This window comes from Cetorhinus maximus, chromosome 13, assembly GCF_964194155.1.
Source record: "Cetorhinus maximus chromosome 13, sCetMax3.hap1.1, whole genome shotgun sequence".
NCBI lineage: Eukaryota > Metazoa > Chordata > Chondrichthyes > Lamniformes > Cetorhinidae > Cetorhinus > Cetorhinus maximus.
This window is the reverse complement of record NC_135891.1, coordinates 5,261,823-5,274,778: the sequence shown is the minus strand read 5'-3', so window position 1 is coordinate 5,274,778 and position 12,956 is coordinate 5,261,823. Positions and strand designations below refer to the sequence as shown.

The window sequence follows — 12,956 nt, the reverse complement described above, 5'->3', positions numbered from 1 at the left end:
ATATGGATTCTATTTTTGTCTTGCTGATAACTACTTCTGTTTTTTCAACCGCCATTACGTTATCCCTAATAAGCACAGCTACTCCACCTCCTGTTTCCCTTCCTTTCCTAATACATTGTACCCTGCAATGTTTAATTCCCAGTCTTGATTTTTCTGTGGCCATGTCTCAGTAATCCCTTGTGTCTGGTTCCTCCCAATGCATGGTTGCCTCCTGTTTTATTCTAGACACTGTGCACACTGCTGTACAAACATTTTAACTCATTTTTAATAGGATTTCTTCTCACTTTGTGTAATCATCCTTTTAGACTCTTGTTCTATAACTCTATTTATTCCCTTGCCATCAATGTCCACCCTTCTTTATTCTTTCGTATGTTCTCTTGCCCTGTTTTGTTTACATTTAGGCTACTTATGTTTCTTGTAGCTCCCTTCTCCTCCCTTATAATTTTAAAGCCATTGCTCCCTCTCTATTTACCCTTTCTGCTAGGACACGTGTCCCATTCTGGTTCAGGTGGAGACCATCCCATCGCTACAGCTCCTTCTTGTCCCACAACTGGTGCTACTGTCCTATAAAAAGGAACTTTCCATGCCAGAACAAGCAATGTCTGCTCCTTCTTTGCCTGCAACATGTGAATTATGGCAAGGAGACAGAGCATGGCAGGCCAACCCTTTTTTCTACCTTTGGCCTTTGATCTGGCTATCCTAAGGGGCTGCTAGGGAACAGGTGTTTGCAGATGAAAGACTACTGATACCCTTTAAGAATGAGGAGAACTGGTAGTGAGTACTTTTCCTTACATTAGGCTGCAGATTTTTACCTTTTAGATGTCTTCCTAGGTGCAAGACAAGTTCTTTCAAGATGCTTAGGGTAAGGGGATTCTTGTGGCCCTTTAAATATTTCCCACCTCTCTGGGTGCGGCAATGGTGCCATTTTTCTCTCTAAAAGTGACAGGCTTCCTTTGACATTGAGGATCCTATCCATCCAGTGATAACCTACGATGCAGTTAGGGACCAGTCACTACTTCTTTAAAGTAGACAAAGTCTGAAATCTCAGTTACTCACTAGGAGAATAAGCCACAAGATCCCGCAGTTTTAAACAAACATAATAAATTTTACTATACAAAGTCAGGAATGTAAAACAATTTAGAATATCTATCTTATACTCCAGCATTCAGAATTAACATGAAGTAAACATGAATTAACAGGCAAACAGTGGTCAAACACACCACACTGTATATTAAATTGTAGATGTGACCAAGACAGATTCAACGGATTTCTCAGCAACCTACCCAGACGTCAGTCACAATATCTTGGTAAAACTGTCTCCCTCAGGAGGGATTTAACTCTTCACTTTCAAAGATCTAGCCTCTGAATTCCCTCAGAAGGTGCCCCGACTTGGATTGCCTCAACAACTGCTCACCTCCCGATGATTCAATCTCTCCTCCTGAGACTGTGTTCCACGGGATTCAAAAAGCTGCACTCCTGCCTACAATCAGATCAACCATGATTTTACTGAATGGCAGAGCAGGTTCAAAGGACCAAATGGTTCCTAATATGTATGTTCGCCTCTAATTACCGGCACAATTCCAACTCTTTCGGAGGCCGCTAGCTTAACTAAGCTGGCACTGCCACTGGTTTTCTCCAACCTCCAATCTCCTGGCTGCACTGAGCTATAAATGGTTCCTAGGGCTTCTCTGAGCCCTAACCGCCTGGCACGGAACCAGTGGCCTGATGCCACCTTCTCAGCTCTCTAGGACTTTTCTGAGCCTTACCTGCCTGGAGCCTGCTAACAGCAGCACCTTTTTGGTATCCAGCCTCTTCCCCCGCTTCAGAACACACTCTCCCAGCAAACACACAGATAAATTGAAACCAGAGAACCTTCTTAAGCTCCACCCATCTCCATGATGATGTAGCCTTTCAGGGTTCACTGAATGCTTTTAAACTAATTTAGCTGTAGCTCCCAAAACAAAACATTTCTCTGGACTGCACTTTTTTGCAAGCAGTGTAGACATCTGGTCTCCAGCTCTTCAGCTAAATAAGCCCACCTGCTGCTTTATGGTTCTTACCTTTCTAGTCATTAACCCCAAAAGTCAATGTGGCCCCAACCTTTTAAGTGTAATAGACTCCAAGCTACTATAGTTATATTATTCCATTTTCTACAAGTAAACTTTAATATTCTGTTATGAAAACTATACTTACTTTGTTGGGCTTGAAGATCAGGAACTCCAAGTCTCGACAAACCTCAAACATTCTGCGCAGGCACAGCCTGACAGTGGGCTGCACATGCACAACTCAGCAGTTCTGCAATTTGAATGTTCTTCGGGCCCAGGACAGGCCCAGCTCACCTGCGCATAAAGAGTGAGAATAAAAAGGCACAAAAACCCGGGTCAGGTGGCCGGGTGCAAAGTGCCATTGCCAGGCAGGGGACAGGGAGAAGTCCCAAAAAGGAGAGTGCAGACAGGGAGAGGTCCCAAAAAGAAGTCCCAGGTAGGGGAGAGAGAGACAGCAGGCAGTAACATGCCCCAGATAAGGAAAAAAAAGAGAGGCAGAGAAACAGGCTCCAAATAGGAAAAGGGCTGCAGGAAGCAGGCTTTAAGTGAAGATGGCAACCAAAGAATGAATACTTTCTGCTGTGCGCCATTGGGGCGAAGGTACTCCTTTGGAGCAGCAGCATTCTGCTCGGTGCAGCCAAAGATGTGAAGTTATGGTCTTTGATTGTATACTCGGGAATCCAGGAGAACAAAATCTCAAGAGATGAGATTGAAACCCTATAAGGTGGGTCATTGTTGATGCTGTCCAAGTCTGGTAATTGAAGAGGGCTCAGGAGAAGCCCTGAAGGTCCAAGAAGGCAGCCGAAGGTTGGTGAATCTGTGCTGCGGGCCGTCAGGACAAATGTACTCCTTTGGAACAGTAGTGTTCTGCTTGGCTCAGCTTAACAGCTGAAGCTGTGCTTGTAGATTGGTGCTTGAGTATAGGCTCGGGAATCCATGGGAACGGAATCTTGGGAGAAGAGATTGAAACTCTGTGAGGTGAGCCATCGTTGAAGTCGTTCGAATTGGAGCACATTTGGAGAGAATTCCAAGACGAGATCTTCAAAGGTGAAGACTGGAATCTCTCGTGAGAGAGACAAAATTTCAGTGAGATTGGTTGACTCAGTGGCCTGAATTTTTCCCCCGTCATGGGCTCGACAGGAGCGGGCGGTCGTGGAGCCAATCGCCACCCGCAATCAGCTCCGCACCTCTATTTTACACCGGTGGGCCTATTAAGGCCCACCCAGCGTAATATGCAAACGGTAGCGTTGAGTGCTACTTGTGCGGGCTGGGGGAGGAGGGAGAGTCGGGTCCAGCCTGGAGCTGCCTCAGGGAGATTGAAGCACTTTTGAAAGAAATAAATGAATGTAATAAAAATTTAATGAAACATGTCCTCTCATGTGACACAGTCACATGAGATGGTACATGTTTTCATTTTTAAAAAAAAAATTATTTAATTCGTAAAAGCTTTAGGAAACTTCATCCCGCTCGTGGATGAGGTTTCCTAAAAAACGTAAAGGCCACTTGGCCTTTACGCTTGCTCGCCAACCGTAAGGGTGGGTGGGCAGTATAAACTTGAAATGAATTACTTCGTTAATGGTCTTAATAGGCCTATCAATTATTGGTGGGTGTGCAGCCGACTCTGGCGTGTACCTGCCGAATGGTACGTCGCGAGACTGCGCAATGACGTCAGGACGCATACCCGACATCATCGCGTGTGATTTTATGCGCAGGCATGTCAGGCTGGCACACTGACTGTAAAATCCTGGCCAATGTTACTGACACCTAGGTGGGTTTTTGAGAAATTCATGGACTCTGTCTTGGTCACATCTGCCAATTATTGTGTAGTGTGGCATGTTCAACCACAGTTGCCTTGTTAATTCACATGTACCTTATACTCTCACATTCACGGTAAGTAGTAGCAATTGTTTTATCTTATAGTAAAATCTATTTTTGTTTGCTGAAAATTCGTGGAATCTTGTGGCTTTATTGACTGAGTAAGCGTCTTGAATCTCAAGTTTTGTCTACTTTAAACAAAACGTTATTGGTCCCTAACAAGATCTTACCAAAAGTTTGGAGGTCTCGCCATGAATCATAACAATTCCCAGAACTAAACATTACCTCTAAAATGTTAATATGAACTATGAACTAGGTATTCATCACATAACCATTAGAGAGGTCAGGTTAGCAAGACAAAACTCTAGTCTGGCCTTCTTAGGGATGATTAAGGAAAACCCAGCCCATATTCTTCGGGGAGTCATCAATAACGAGTCTTGCAAGAACAAACTGCTATACTTACCAGAGTCATAATGGCACAGAAGGAGGCCATTTGACTCATTGAGTCCATGACAGCTTTCTGTAGAACAATGCAATCTGTCCCATTCCCCCACTCGATTCACACAGCCCTGCAAGTTTATTTCCCTCAAGTGCCTACCTAATTTCATTTTGAAAGCATTGACTGTCTCCGTTTCCACCAGCAAGTTCCAGGTCATTGCCACTCGCTGCGTAACAAACTTTTTCCTCACATCTCCCCTGTATCTCTTACCTGAGAACTTAAGCTGTTCCCACTGGCTGATGGTACAAGGACTAGGAGACACAGACTTTATCTTTGTCTACCTTTTATAAGCCTGTTATGATCTTGTACATCTCCCTCCCCTCAACTTTCTTTGCTCCTAGGAGAACAGCCTGAGTTTCTCCAACCTAATCTTGTAGGTACATTCCCTTATGCCTGGAATTATTCTGATGAATCTCCTCTGCACCCTCTCAAGAGCACTCACATTCTTCCTCAAGTGTGGTGACCAGAACTGGAAGCAACGCTCTGGTTGTGGCCTAATTAGAGCTTTATAAAGTTTCAGCTTTCCTCTTTGGACTCAATGCCTCTATTAATGAAGCCCAAGGCTACCGTCTCAATATGTCCTATCTCCTTCAAAGATCTTTGCACAAGAACACCCAGGTCTCTCTGTCCTTGGACATTCTTTAGAAACGTGCCATTAAATATTAAGGGGTGGATTTTTGCTACCGAGGTGGGTAGCTCGTGTTGGGAAATTTGTCGACACGACAGACCCACCTCAGTAGAAAGTGCCCTGTCAGATGCAGTTTTTGCCATGGGGTGGTAGGTGCAGGAGAGAGTCAGGCCCACCACGCCCCGCAAAGTAGATCGGAGGCAACCATACGGACAGTCGAGTGCCAAGGTAGGCTGGTTAAAAGGACCGCCTAGGTTCTCTGGGACTTTGTCCCACTTGTTTTGTTAAATTTTAGACCCTCTAGCCCTAACCCCTCACAACCTACCACTCATCTCATCCATTCCCCATGCCATACCACACAGCCGCTCATTGCCTCCATGCCAACTCATGCCCCCCACCCACCCCCATGGCCCCTTATAGCCCACATGCCATCTTACTGCCAACCCATGCCCCCATCCCATTGTCCTTTATAGCTCCATGCCAACTTAATGCCAACCCATGCCCACCCTGCCCTCACAGCAGACCTCAGGAGTCATCTGAGATTAAATAAATTAAAAGTCTAAATATCTATTACAACCTTCACTATATTAAAAAAAGTTCTTTCATGAAATCCCATTTAAAACTTCTAAATCTCAAGTGCTTAACCCCTTATAAAAATACAAACTCTTATTCATAACCCCACATCAAAGACAGGACCACCCCCTCCCCCACCCACTGAGATAATGATAGCTTGTGGAAAGTGGCCAGGCATTCATAATGATAGCCTCTGGGGAAATGTCAACACGACAGTTGTTGTAACCACTAGAACAGAGCTTTTTCAACTCTCATTGACAATGGCAGCCTACTTTTTATAATTTTTAAAGGGTTGGGGATTTAAATAATTTCACATCATGGCAGTTATACAGACCTTATCCTCCCTTCAAAAGCATTTATGTCTACTCTAAAAATTTGAGACACCCACAATGCGGGTTAAGACCCTTGCAACAGCCAAAAAATGAGGCCTGTATGAACTCAGCACTGAGCTCAAATAGCCCTGCTGAGTTTGGGTTTCCCTGATGTGTGAGTCACACCCGCTCACCCTCTTTCCCCTTCTGACAAAAATTTGATCTGTTGGAAATAGGCGCAGGACTTCAACATCCTCGTCCCACTTACCATTTTTAAAGGTCCGCTGAGTCTCCATGACTCCGTGAAAATCCAGGTCTAAGTGTCCAGAATGCTATGTCATAGAGACATGCTTGGTAAGGCAAAATTAAACCAGCAATTCCAGGTAAATCTCGTGTTCCATGGGATCAAATATTTGTTAGATTGCCATTACTGGGATGTCTTGCATAGCCTGGAGTACACTTGATACAAAGTTATTATTCACCAAATGATACTACAGGTCGAGGATCATTTATCCGTAAATCTGAAAACCGAACACACCCAAAAACTGCATTTTTATTAACCTCATCGACCTTATAGTCATTTAATTTACTTTAGACTACAGCTAGCATAGGCTTCGGCCATTGTAATATAAGTAGGAGTAAACCAATTTGCGGTATCCAAAAACCAGAATTATCTGAAATCCAAAATGCAATCGGTACCAAGGGTTTCAGATAAAGGATACTCCCCTGTATAAGACTGTTTTGGCACCCAACTAAACCTATCTAATTTTGGCAGGTTGTGAGGTTTTCCAGTCACAATTGGTTAACAGTTCAATGGTTTGTTTGTTTTTGCCTGTACCAAGTGAAGCAAAAAAATTACTTATTTGTCTGCAGGTTCACCTTCAAAAAAAAATCCCATCCTTCTTCTGCTTATCCCTAGAATTTCCTATTTATTCATGCAGTCATGTAGTCATCCTGTCCTCCTGAGAAACTATAGTCAAGGCAATTCTAAAATTCTCTCACCCTAAAGCTCAAGGGCAGAAGGAAATTGGAACGAGGCAAGATCAGGGTGAGGGTTATGAGCCTGAACGTCAAAAACATGGTTTATGTAATTCAACTCATCAAACCCTGAATTGAAGAAGCAACGGTTTCAAGGATGAGAAAGGCAAGGACAAGAAAGTTGGAAAATTAGTGGCCGAAGACAAAATAATCTGAAAACGTTTTGAGACAAGGAATAATGTACAGTAATTATAGCACTTCTTACGATCTGTAATGAATGCAAATGCTTCTAAGCCACTTGAAATTGGTGGAATTACTCGACTTCAAGGGAGCATAAACATTTTCCCTTTGCTTGCTTTCTGTTACTGTCAAGACAGTGGGCCAATGCATTTATATCAAATCACCAGAATGACCTCAGCATTCAGTGCAGTTAGTGCATATAGTACAGGATAAAGTCCATACTAATAACAGAACTGGATTATATGCATGCGATGCGAAGCAAAAGACTATGGCAGTGATTCACAAACTATTTTCCAATGTGACCCCATTTTAACTCACCACCACCTTCTCAAGGACAATTACGGTATTGCAACAGCCTTGCCAATGACACCCACATCCCATACACGGATTTATAAAAAAACTCTTGAAAATTAACGCTACCCCAGACATCAGCAAAAGCAAAACAGCAATCTTCTCCTTATCGTGTCCACGGACAGTCTATACATGGCCCAGCCAGAACTGGACACATTTTTGCGCCTTGTTGTTGAATTCAGCAAGATCTGCAACAATGCAGAGTTCCTCTCGCGATAGACATTGCAGGAGATGTTGCATAGTCTGTGGCTCAGTTCCACATTCACAAGTTGTCGTGCTGGTTGTATATCCCCATTTGCTTAGTGACATCTTTGAACAACTTATCTACTTAGGAGTCACCCTTGACAGATGCCTCATCTTCAAGAACCACATCGAAAAGACAAAGGCACAAGCGCACGAAACAACATCCTGAATAAGCTCACTAACACAAAATGGGGAGCAAGCTCGAAAACAGCAATAAAGCAGTATAGTAACATTAAGTATATAATTACTGAAGTTTGTGTATTATAGATCAACATATAATAATACATCATATAAAGATGAAAGTCTTTTTCTTTTTCTGTTTTCAAAATACGTTATAAAAATATTATTTTATAAACTCATATGTGAAGCCTACTCAGTGAAGCTTCTCACATCCCCATCCACACACACTACGCACATTGCAATCAGCATCCCTCCCCCAACTACATACACAACCCTCTTCCCAAGCCCCCTTCCCACGACTCACTCATTCAGCAGCCCCTCTTCCCAACCTCCCTCTCCCTGCTCACTCAGCCGTTCCCCTTCCCACACCAACTCACTCACTCAGCAGCCCCTCTTCCCAACCTCCCTCTCCCCACTCACTCAGCCGTTCCTCTTCCCACACCCCCAGCTCACATGCACAGCAGCCCCTCTTCTTAAGCCCCCTCTTGCCCCACCCACTCACACTCTGAAACCTGGCCTTTCTAACAGCCTTACAGCCACACCGAGCCACCCTTGGGCCCCACAGGCTCCTTCATGGTTAGGCCACTATGTCTAAAAACCGGTGCAGATTCACTATACTCAGCCAAGACTCTGCTTCGCGCCTCCCTCCTGGGTAGCTAGCTACATTGTGTCAAAGCATGTCTCTTAACATGTCAATTTTATCTTATCTTGCAAGAACTCTCTTTTGACTTGATTCAATGAAGAACAAGAAACATACCAGTCTGAATTAGCAGCAGGGGCAAGTTGTCAAATTAATTTTAGAATACCAAGTCATCTAAACTAGGCTGTTCTGAGTCTATTTCCTAAAAGTACTTTGGTTAATGAATAAAACTTTTCACAATAACTGCACATTTGATTCTCAGTATGCCAATGTTGCATTGTTTAAGAAAGATTCTTGCATCTTGAGCATTTTTTTTTTGCAATGGGCAACTATTGCACACTCTTCTTCCCAATTAGAGTATAACTTCTCACTGAATGAAGAAAAAAATCTTTGCCTTATGAGCTTTCTTAATACAGCAAAGAGTTGTGTAATTTCTTTTACTGCTGAAGATCAGAAGTCATCAACTTTCACATGTTCCCTTCCAGTGCACAAGTTTAAACATCTCACTCTTTTGACTTGACAAATCAATAAATAACACACAGTGCAGAATCTACCTCACTAGTTTTGATACATCTTTATTCACATTCTCTGCAGCCACTGTTTTCAAAGGGAGGGAGGGAGAGAGAGAAAGGGAGGGAGGGGGAGAGAGAGAGAGAGAGAGGTGGAGGAGGAGAGAGAGAGAGAGAGACAGAGGGAGGGGGAGAGAGGGAGGGGCAGAAGGGGAGAAAGAGGGAGGGGGTCAGAAATACGTGCTTCATAGATAAAGAGGAGTAAAACTAACCAGTAGTATCAACTGGCTGTAAGGCAAAGCCCTCCTCTTCATTGAGCAGCAGAGTTGTTTGATCATATAGAGTACTTTCTGCTTGAAGCAAAGGATTAGGAACATCTGAAGCACCTAGTAAGACAATGAAATGTAAAAATAAATCAAAAACACCTAAGAATTCCCTTTATCTTTTAGGTGTTCCCTTGGAAGCAGAGCCGCAGCACACATAATGATTCCAGTAGTTGCATACAGATTACTGCATCTGTACAAAGGGGATGTTCATGGGTGTTATACTGATGTACTGTCTGCGCTCCATAGGGTCTTCAGGTCTTCAAGAGGTCAATTTTACACATTTCTTTCTAGGTCAACTGATGGTACCTCAGTGGAATATCTTACAATGTAGATATCATAATCTTTATGCTTCAGGCAACAGTCAAGTACGGTAATACCCATTACAGTAATTGGCACGTAAGGCAGTTTAACTGGAGGTCAGGTTTCAGCTAGTCATACAATTCATATACTGCCACCATTGTGAGTCGCAGTACACAAAGACAGAGTTCCTCAAACAAATCCATGTTAGTGTGCCTCAGCCTGGAGATTAATGACAGGTGCCATTTGTTCATGTCTGCTGCAAGGCCATCTACCAGGGAACCATCCTTTGCCTCTTCTCTTTCCATCCAAATAAGATGAATACATACAGAAAACCTGAACGTGTTCGCACCGACACCAAAGAAGTGGATTGAAATGAACAGGTTAACCAAATTAATAAGTGCAAAGCACCAACAGTGACATGGAGGGTTTCACTCACTAACACAAAAATTCAGTATATAGGTGTGACATTTAGATTAAAGGAAACTGCAATGATTTAAATCTTTCATTTCATGTAAGTTAACAACATTTTTGGAATTGGGTAAGATTTTTGTTAGGTAAGGGTATTAAATAAAGGGTATGAAAACAAATCAGATAATTGGAGTTGAGGTACAGATCAACCATGATTCCAAGTGAATGCTGGGTAGGCTGAAGGGGCTGAATGGCCTCCTGTTCCTATGTTCCTTTCATCTTTGGATCAAACATGTCAAAATCACTAGCTTACAAAATGGTTTCATTACAGTTGAACTTTTTAGCTTTGTAACCTTCAAAGCTAAAGAGAACTAACATGGAGCATACTAATGCATAGCATGACTTTTCACTTCAAACATTATAAAAGTTCATACCAGTCATATTAGTTGGTAGCTTTTTATTGGGTAGATCGTTAGCAATGCTTCCCTTAGTATCTGCAAAATCCACAAAAGCATTTTCAGCTTCGCCACTAAGAAGCTCCTCTGAAAATTAAATGAAAGTTCCCTTAGTCTTTATAAGTCATTTAAACACATATCTATTAGCAATGAATTAATTTATTTCTATGGCATTGCTTCCTGAATAATGGGTTTGTAATTATACCACACCATCGATTAGGCAAAGCATTATGTACAGACTGGAGAAACCCACTTGACAAAGGGATAATCAAACACGAGTGCTGTTATAAAGATGCAAGGTTTACTTTAGTTCATCTAGGGATGCCAACTTTTGCCACAACCAAACCAGACAAGGGATCAGCAGCTGTGGAGCAGGGAGTAGGATCATAGCTTAAGTTCTCAGCAAAAACAGAATTACCTGGAAAAACTCAGCAGGTCTGGCAGCATCGGCGGAGAAGAATAAAGTTGACGTTTTTTGTTTTTATCTCTGTGCTTAAATTCTCAGATTTTTTTTACCTGATGAAAATTTATCAAGTCATTTTAATATTTTTCTCTATCCTGTTACTTGTCTCCCCTTCTCTTCCTTCACTGGGGTATGCTGACATACACCTATGCTACTTCACCAAGTGGTCATTGTTCTTGGGCAGAATTATCCCCCCATCGGGAGGGCGGGTGGGGGGGAGAGAGAGAGAGTTGAAGAGCGGGCGGGCGCGCCGCCATTTTACATGGGCGGGCCAATTAAGGCCCGCCCAGCGTGACGTCCACATGGAAGCACTATGTGCTCCCTGTGCGGGCCGGGGGGAATCCCTCAGCCGCGAATGCGCACGAAAGAGCACACTCATCTCCCTGAGGCAAAGTGCTGTCCCAGGGAGATCAGCTGTACATTAAAAAATATTAAAAATAGAAAAAAAAAATTCCCTGACATGTCCCCTCATGTGACACTGTCACATGAGCTGGGACATGTCCATATCTTTTAAAAACACTAACTAAATTTTTTAAAACCTACATGAAACCTCATCCCGCCCGTGGATAAGGTTTCATGCTTTTTCTAATGCCCGCCAGGGCTCCTGGCCTGCCTGCCAACCTTAAGGTTGGACGGGCAGGTCCATTAATTACCTAAATGGCTCTGTCAATGGCCTCAATTGGCCACTGACAGGTCGACGGGCGCACAGCTGATTTTGCTGAGCCCCCGCCTACCTGAAATTTTAAATGGGGCGCAGTGAAGTCAGGAGTTCCGCCCGATGTCACCGCGCGTCATTTTACGCGTCAGCGAGTGGGCCCCGCTCCCTCCACTCGCCGACGGGAAATCCTGGCCCTTGTGTAAGCCTGAACAATGCATATTGGCAGAGTGTAAATAACAGCTCCCCAGCTTCTGCTAGGGAGTCCTGTCAGTTTGGGGTGAAGTTTTGTCACTGTAGCAAAGGGGTAGGCAGTCACCATGTCAATTGCAAAAGGGGCTAAATTAATGGGGTCTGTCCATCAGTACATGAGGAGCTGCCCTCCCCCTTAGGCCACAATAATGCTCAATGTCAAAGACTAATGTTGCAAAAAAAAAAGCAGGAAATACTTTGAAAGACGTATTTCCCTAACATGCATCTTATATTCACATCCCCATCCATCTATAGATAAGTGTGCTCTACACTGGGCCAATGCAGCGGGAAATTATGTACATGGGGTGGGGGTGAGGCGGGGGGGGGGGAGAGCGGATTGCAGGCACAGAACTAGGTGGGAACATATCAGAGAGCGTACACAAGCAAATTTCTGCCCTACCCAAAAAATAGGGAGACAGGAAATCCCAGCATACCTCGCACCCATAATACTGTTATCAACTGTTGCTAAGGCATTGACTCTGCAAATTTTGATTCAAGAAAAAAATGTTTAATACGAATTATGGGAGAATGTGGTGGGGGTGGGGGGGGAGCATGTGACAGTAAGCTAGCTTCATAGAGCTAGGTATATGACAAAAAATAATTTGAATTACCTACTACAGGTGAAACCACACCACATAATCAGACGATTTGGTCATCAGGAGGCCAAAAATGGGACAAAGTGCATTCCTATAGGTATAGTCTTGGGCCAAACTCAAACCCTGTATCTTAAACCGGGTGATTTATAAGATCAGTGAGTATAACATTGGAAATTTAAGTACATTTACTTATTGGATGTTTCACAGTGTAGATGTTTGATCCACTTGTTCATGATAATTATAGTTCTACACCTTACAGTGAGCAATAGAAAGAATAGAAAAAAGTGTGACAAACGATCCATGTGTAGGCCAATAAATTACAAACAAGCAAAATGTTTTGAGACTATAAATTTACAGTACAACCTGCAGTCAATACTTGTTTCACCATTACATCGCATGCTCATCATACAAATATTCACAACTCAAATACAATTCACACAAGTGTTTTATGCACAAATGATTTCCCAACATCTGTCCAAATCTTACAAC

General features: G+C 43.1%; 1 protein-coding gene across 1 annotated transcript in view; it reads right to left on the bottom strand.

Annotated features, from left to right (window-relative positions):
• LOC144689136 (double-strand-break repair protein rad21 homolog) overlaps positions 1-12,956 on the bottom strand; it is an 84,356-nt gene that overhangs the window by 41,773 nt on the left and 29,627 nt on the right. The window contains exons 6-7 of the mRNA XM_078556275.1: positions 10,481-10,588; positions 9,285-9,398 (exon numbers count right to left, since the gene is read on the bottom strand). Of these exons, the coding sequence (XP_078412401.1) occupies positions 9,285-9,398; positions 10,481-10,588 (222 nt within the window). The remainder of the gene's footprint in view (positions 1-9,284; positions 9,399-10,480; positions 10,589-12,956) is intronic.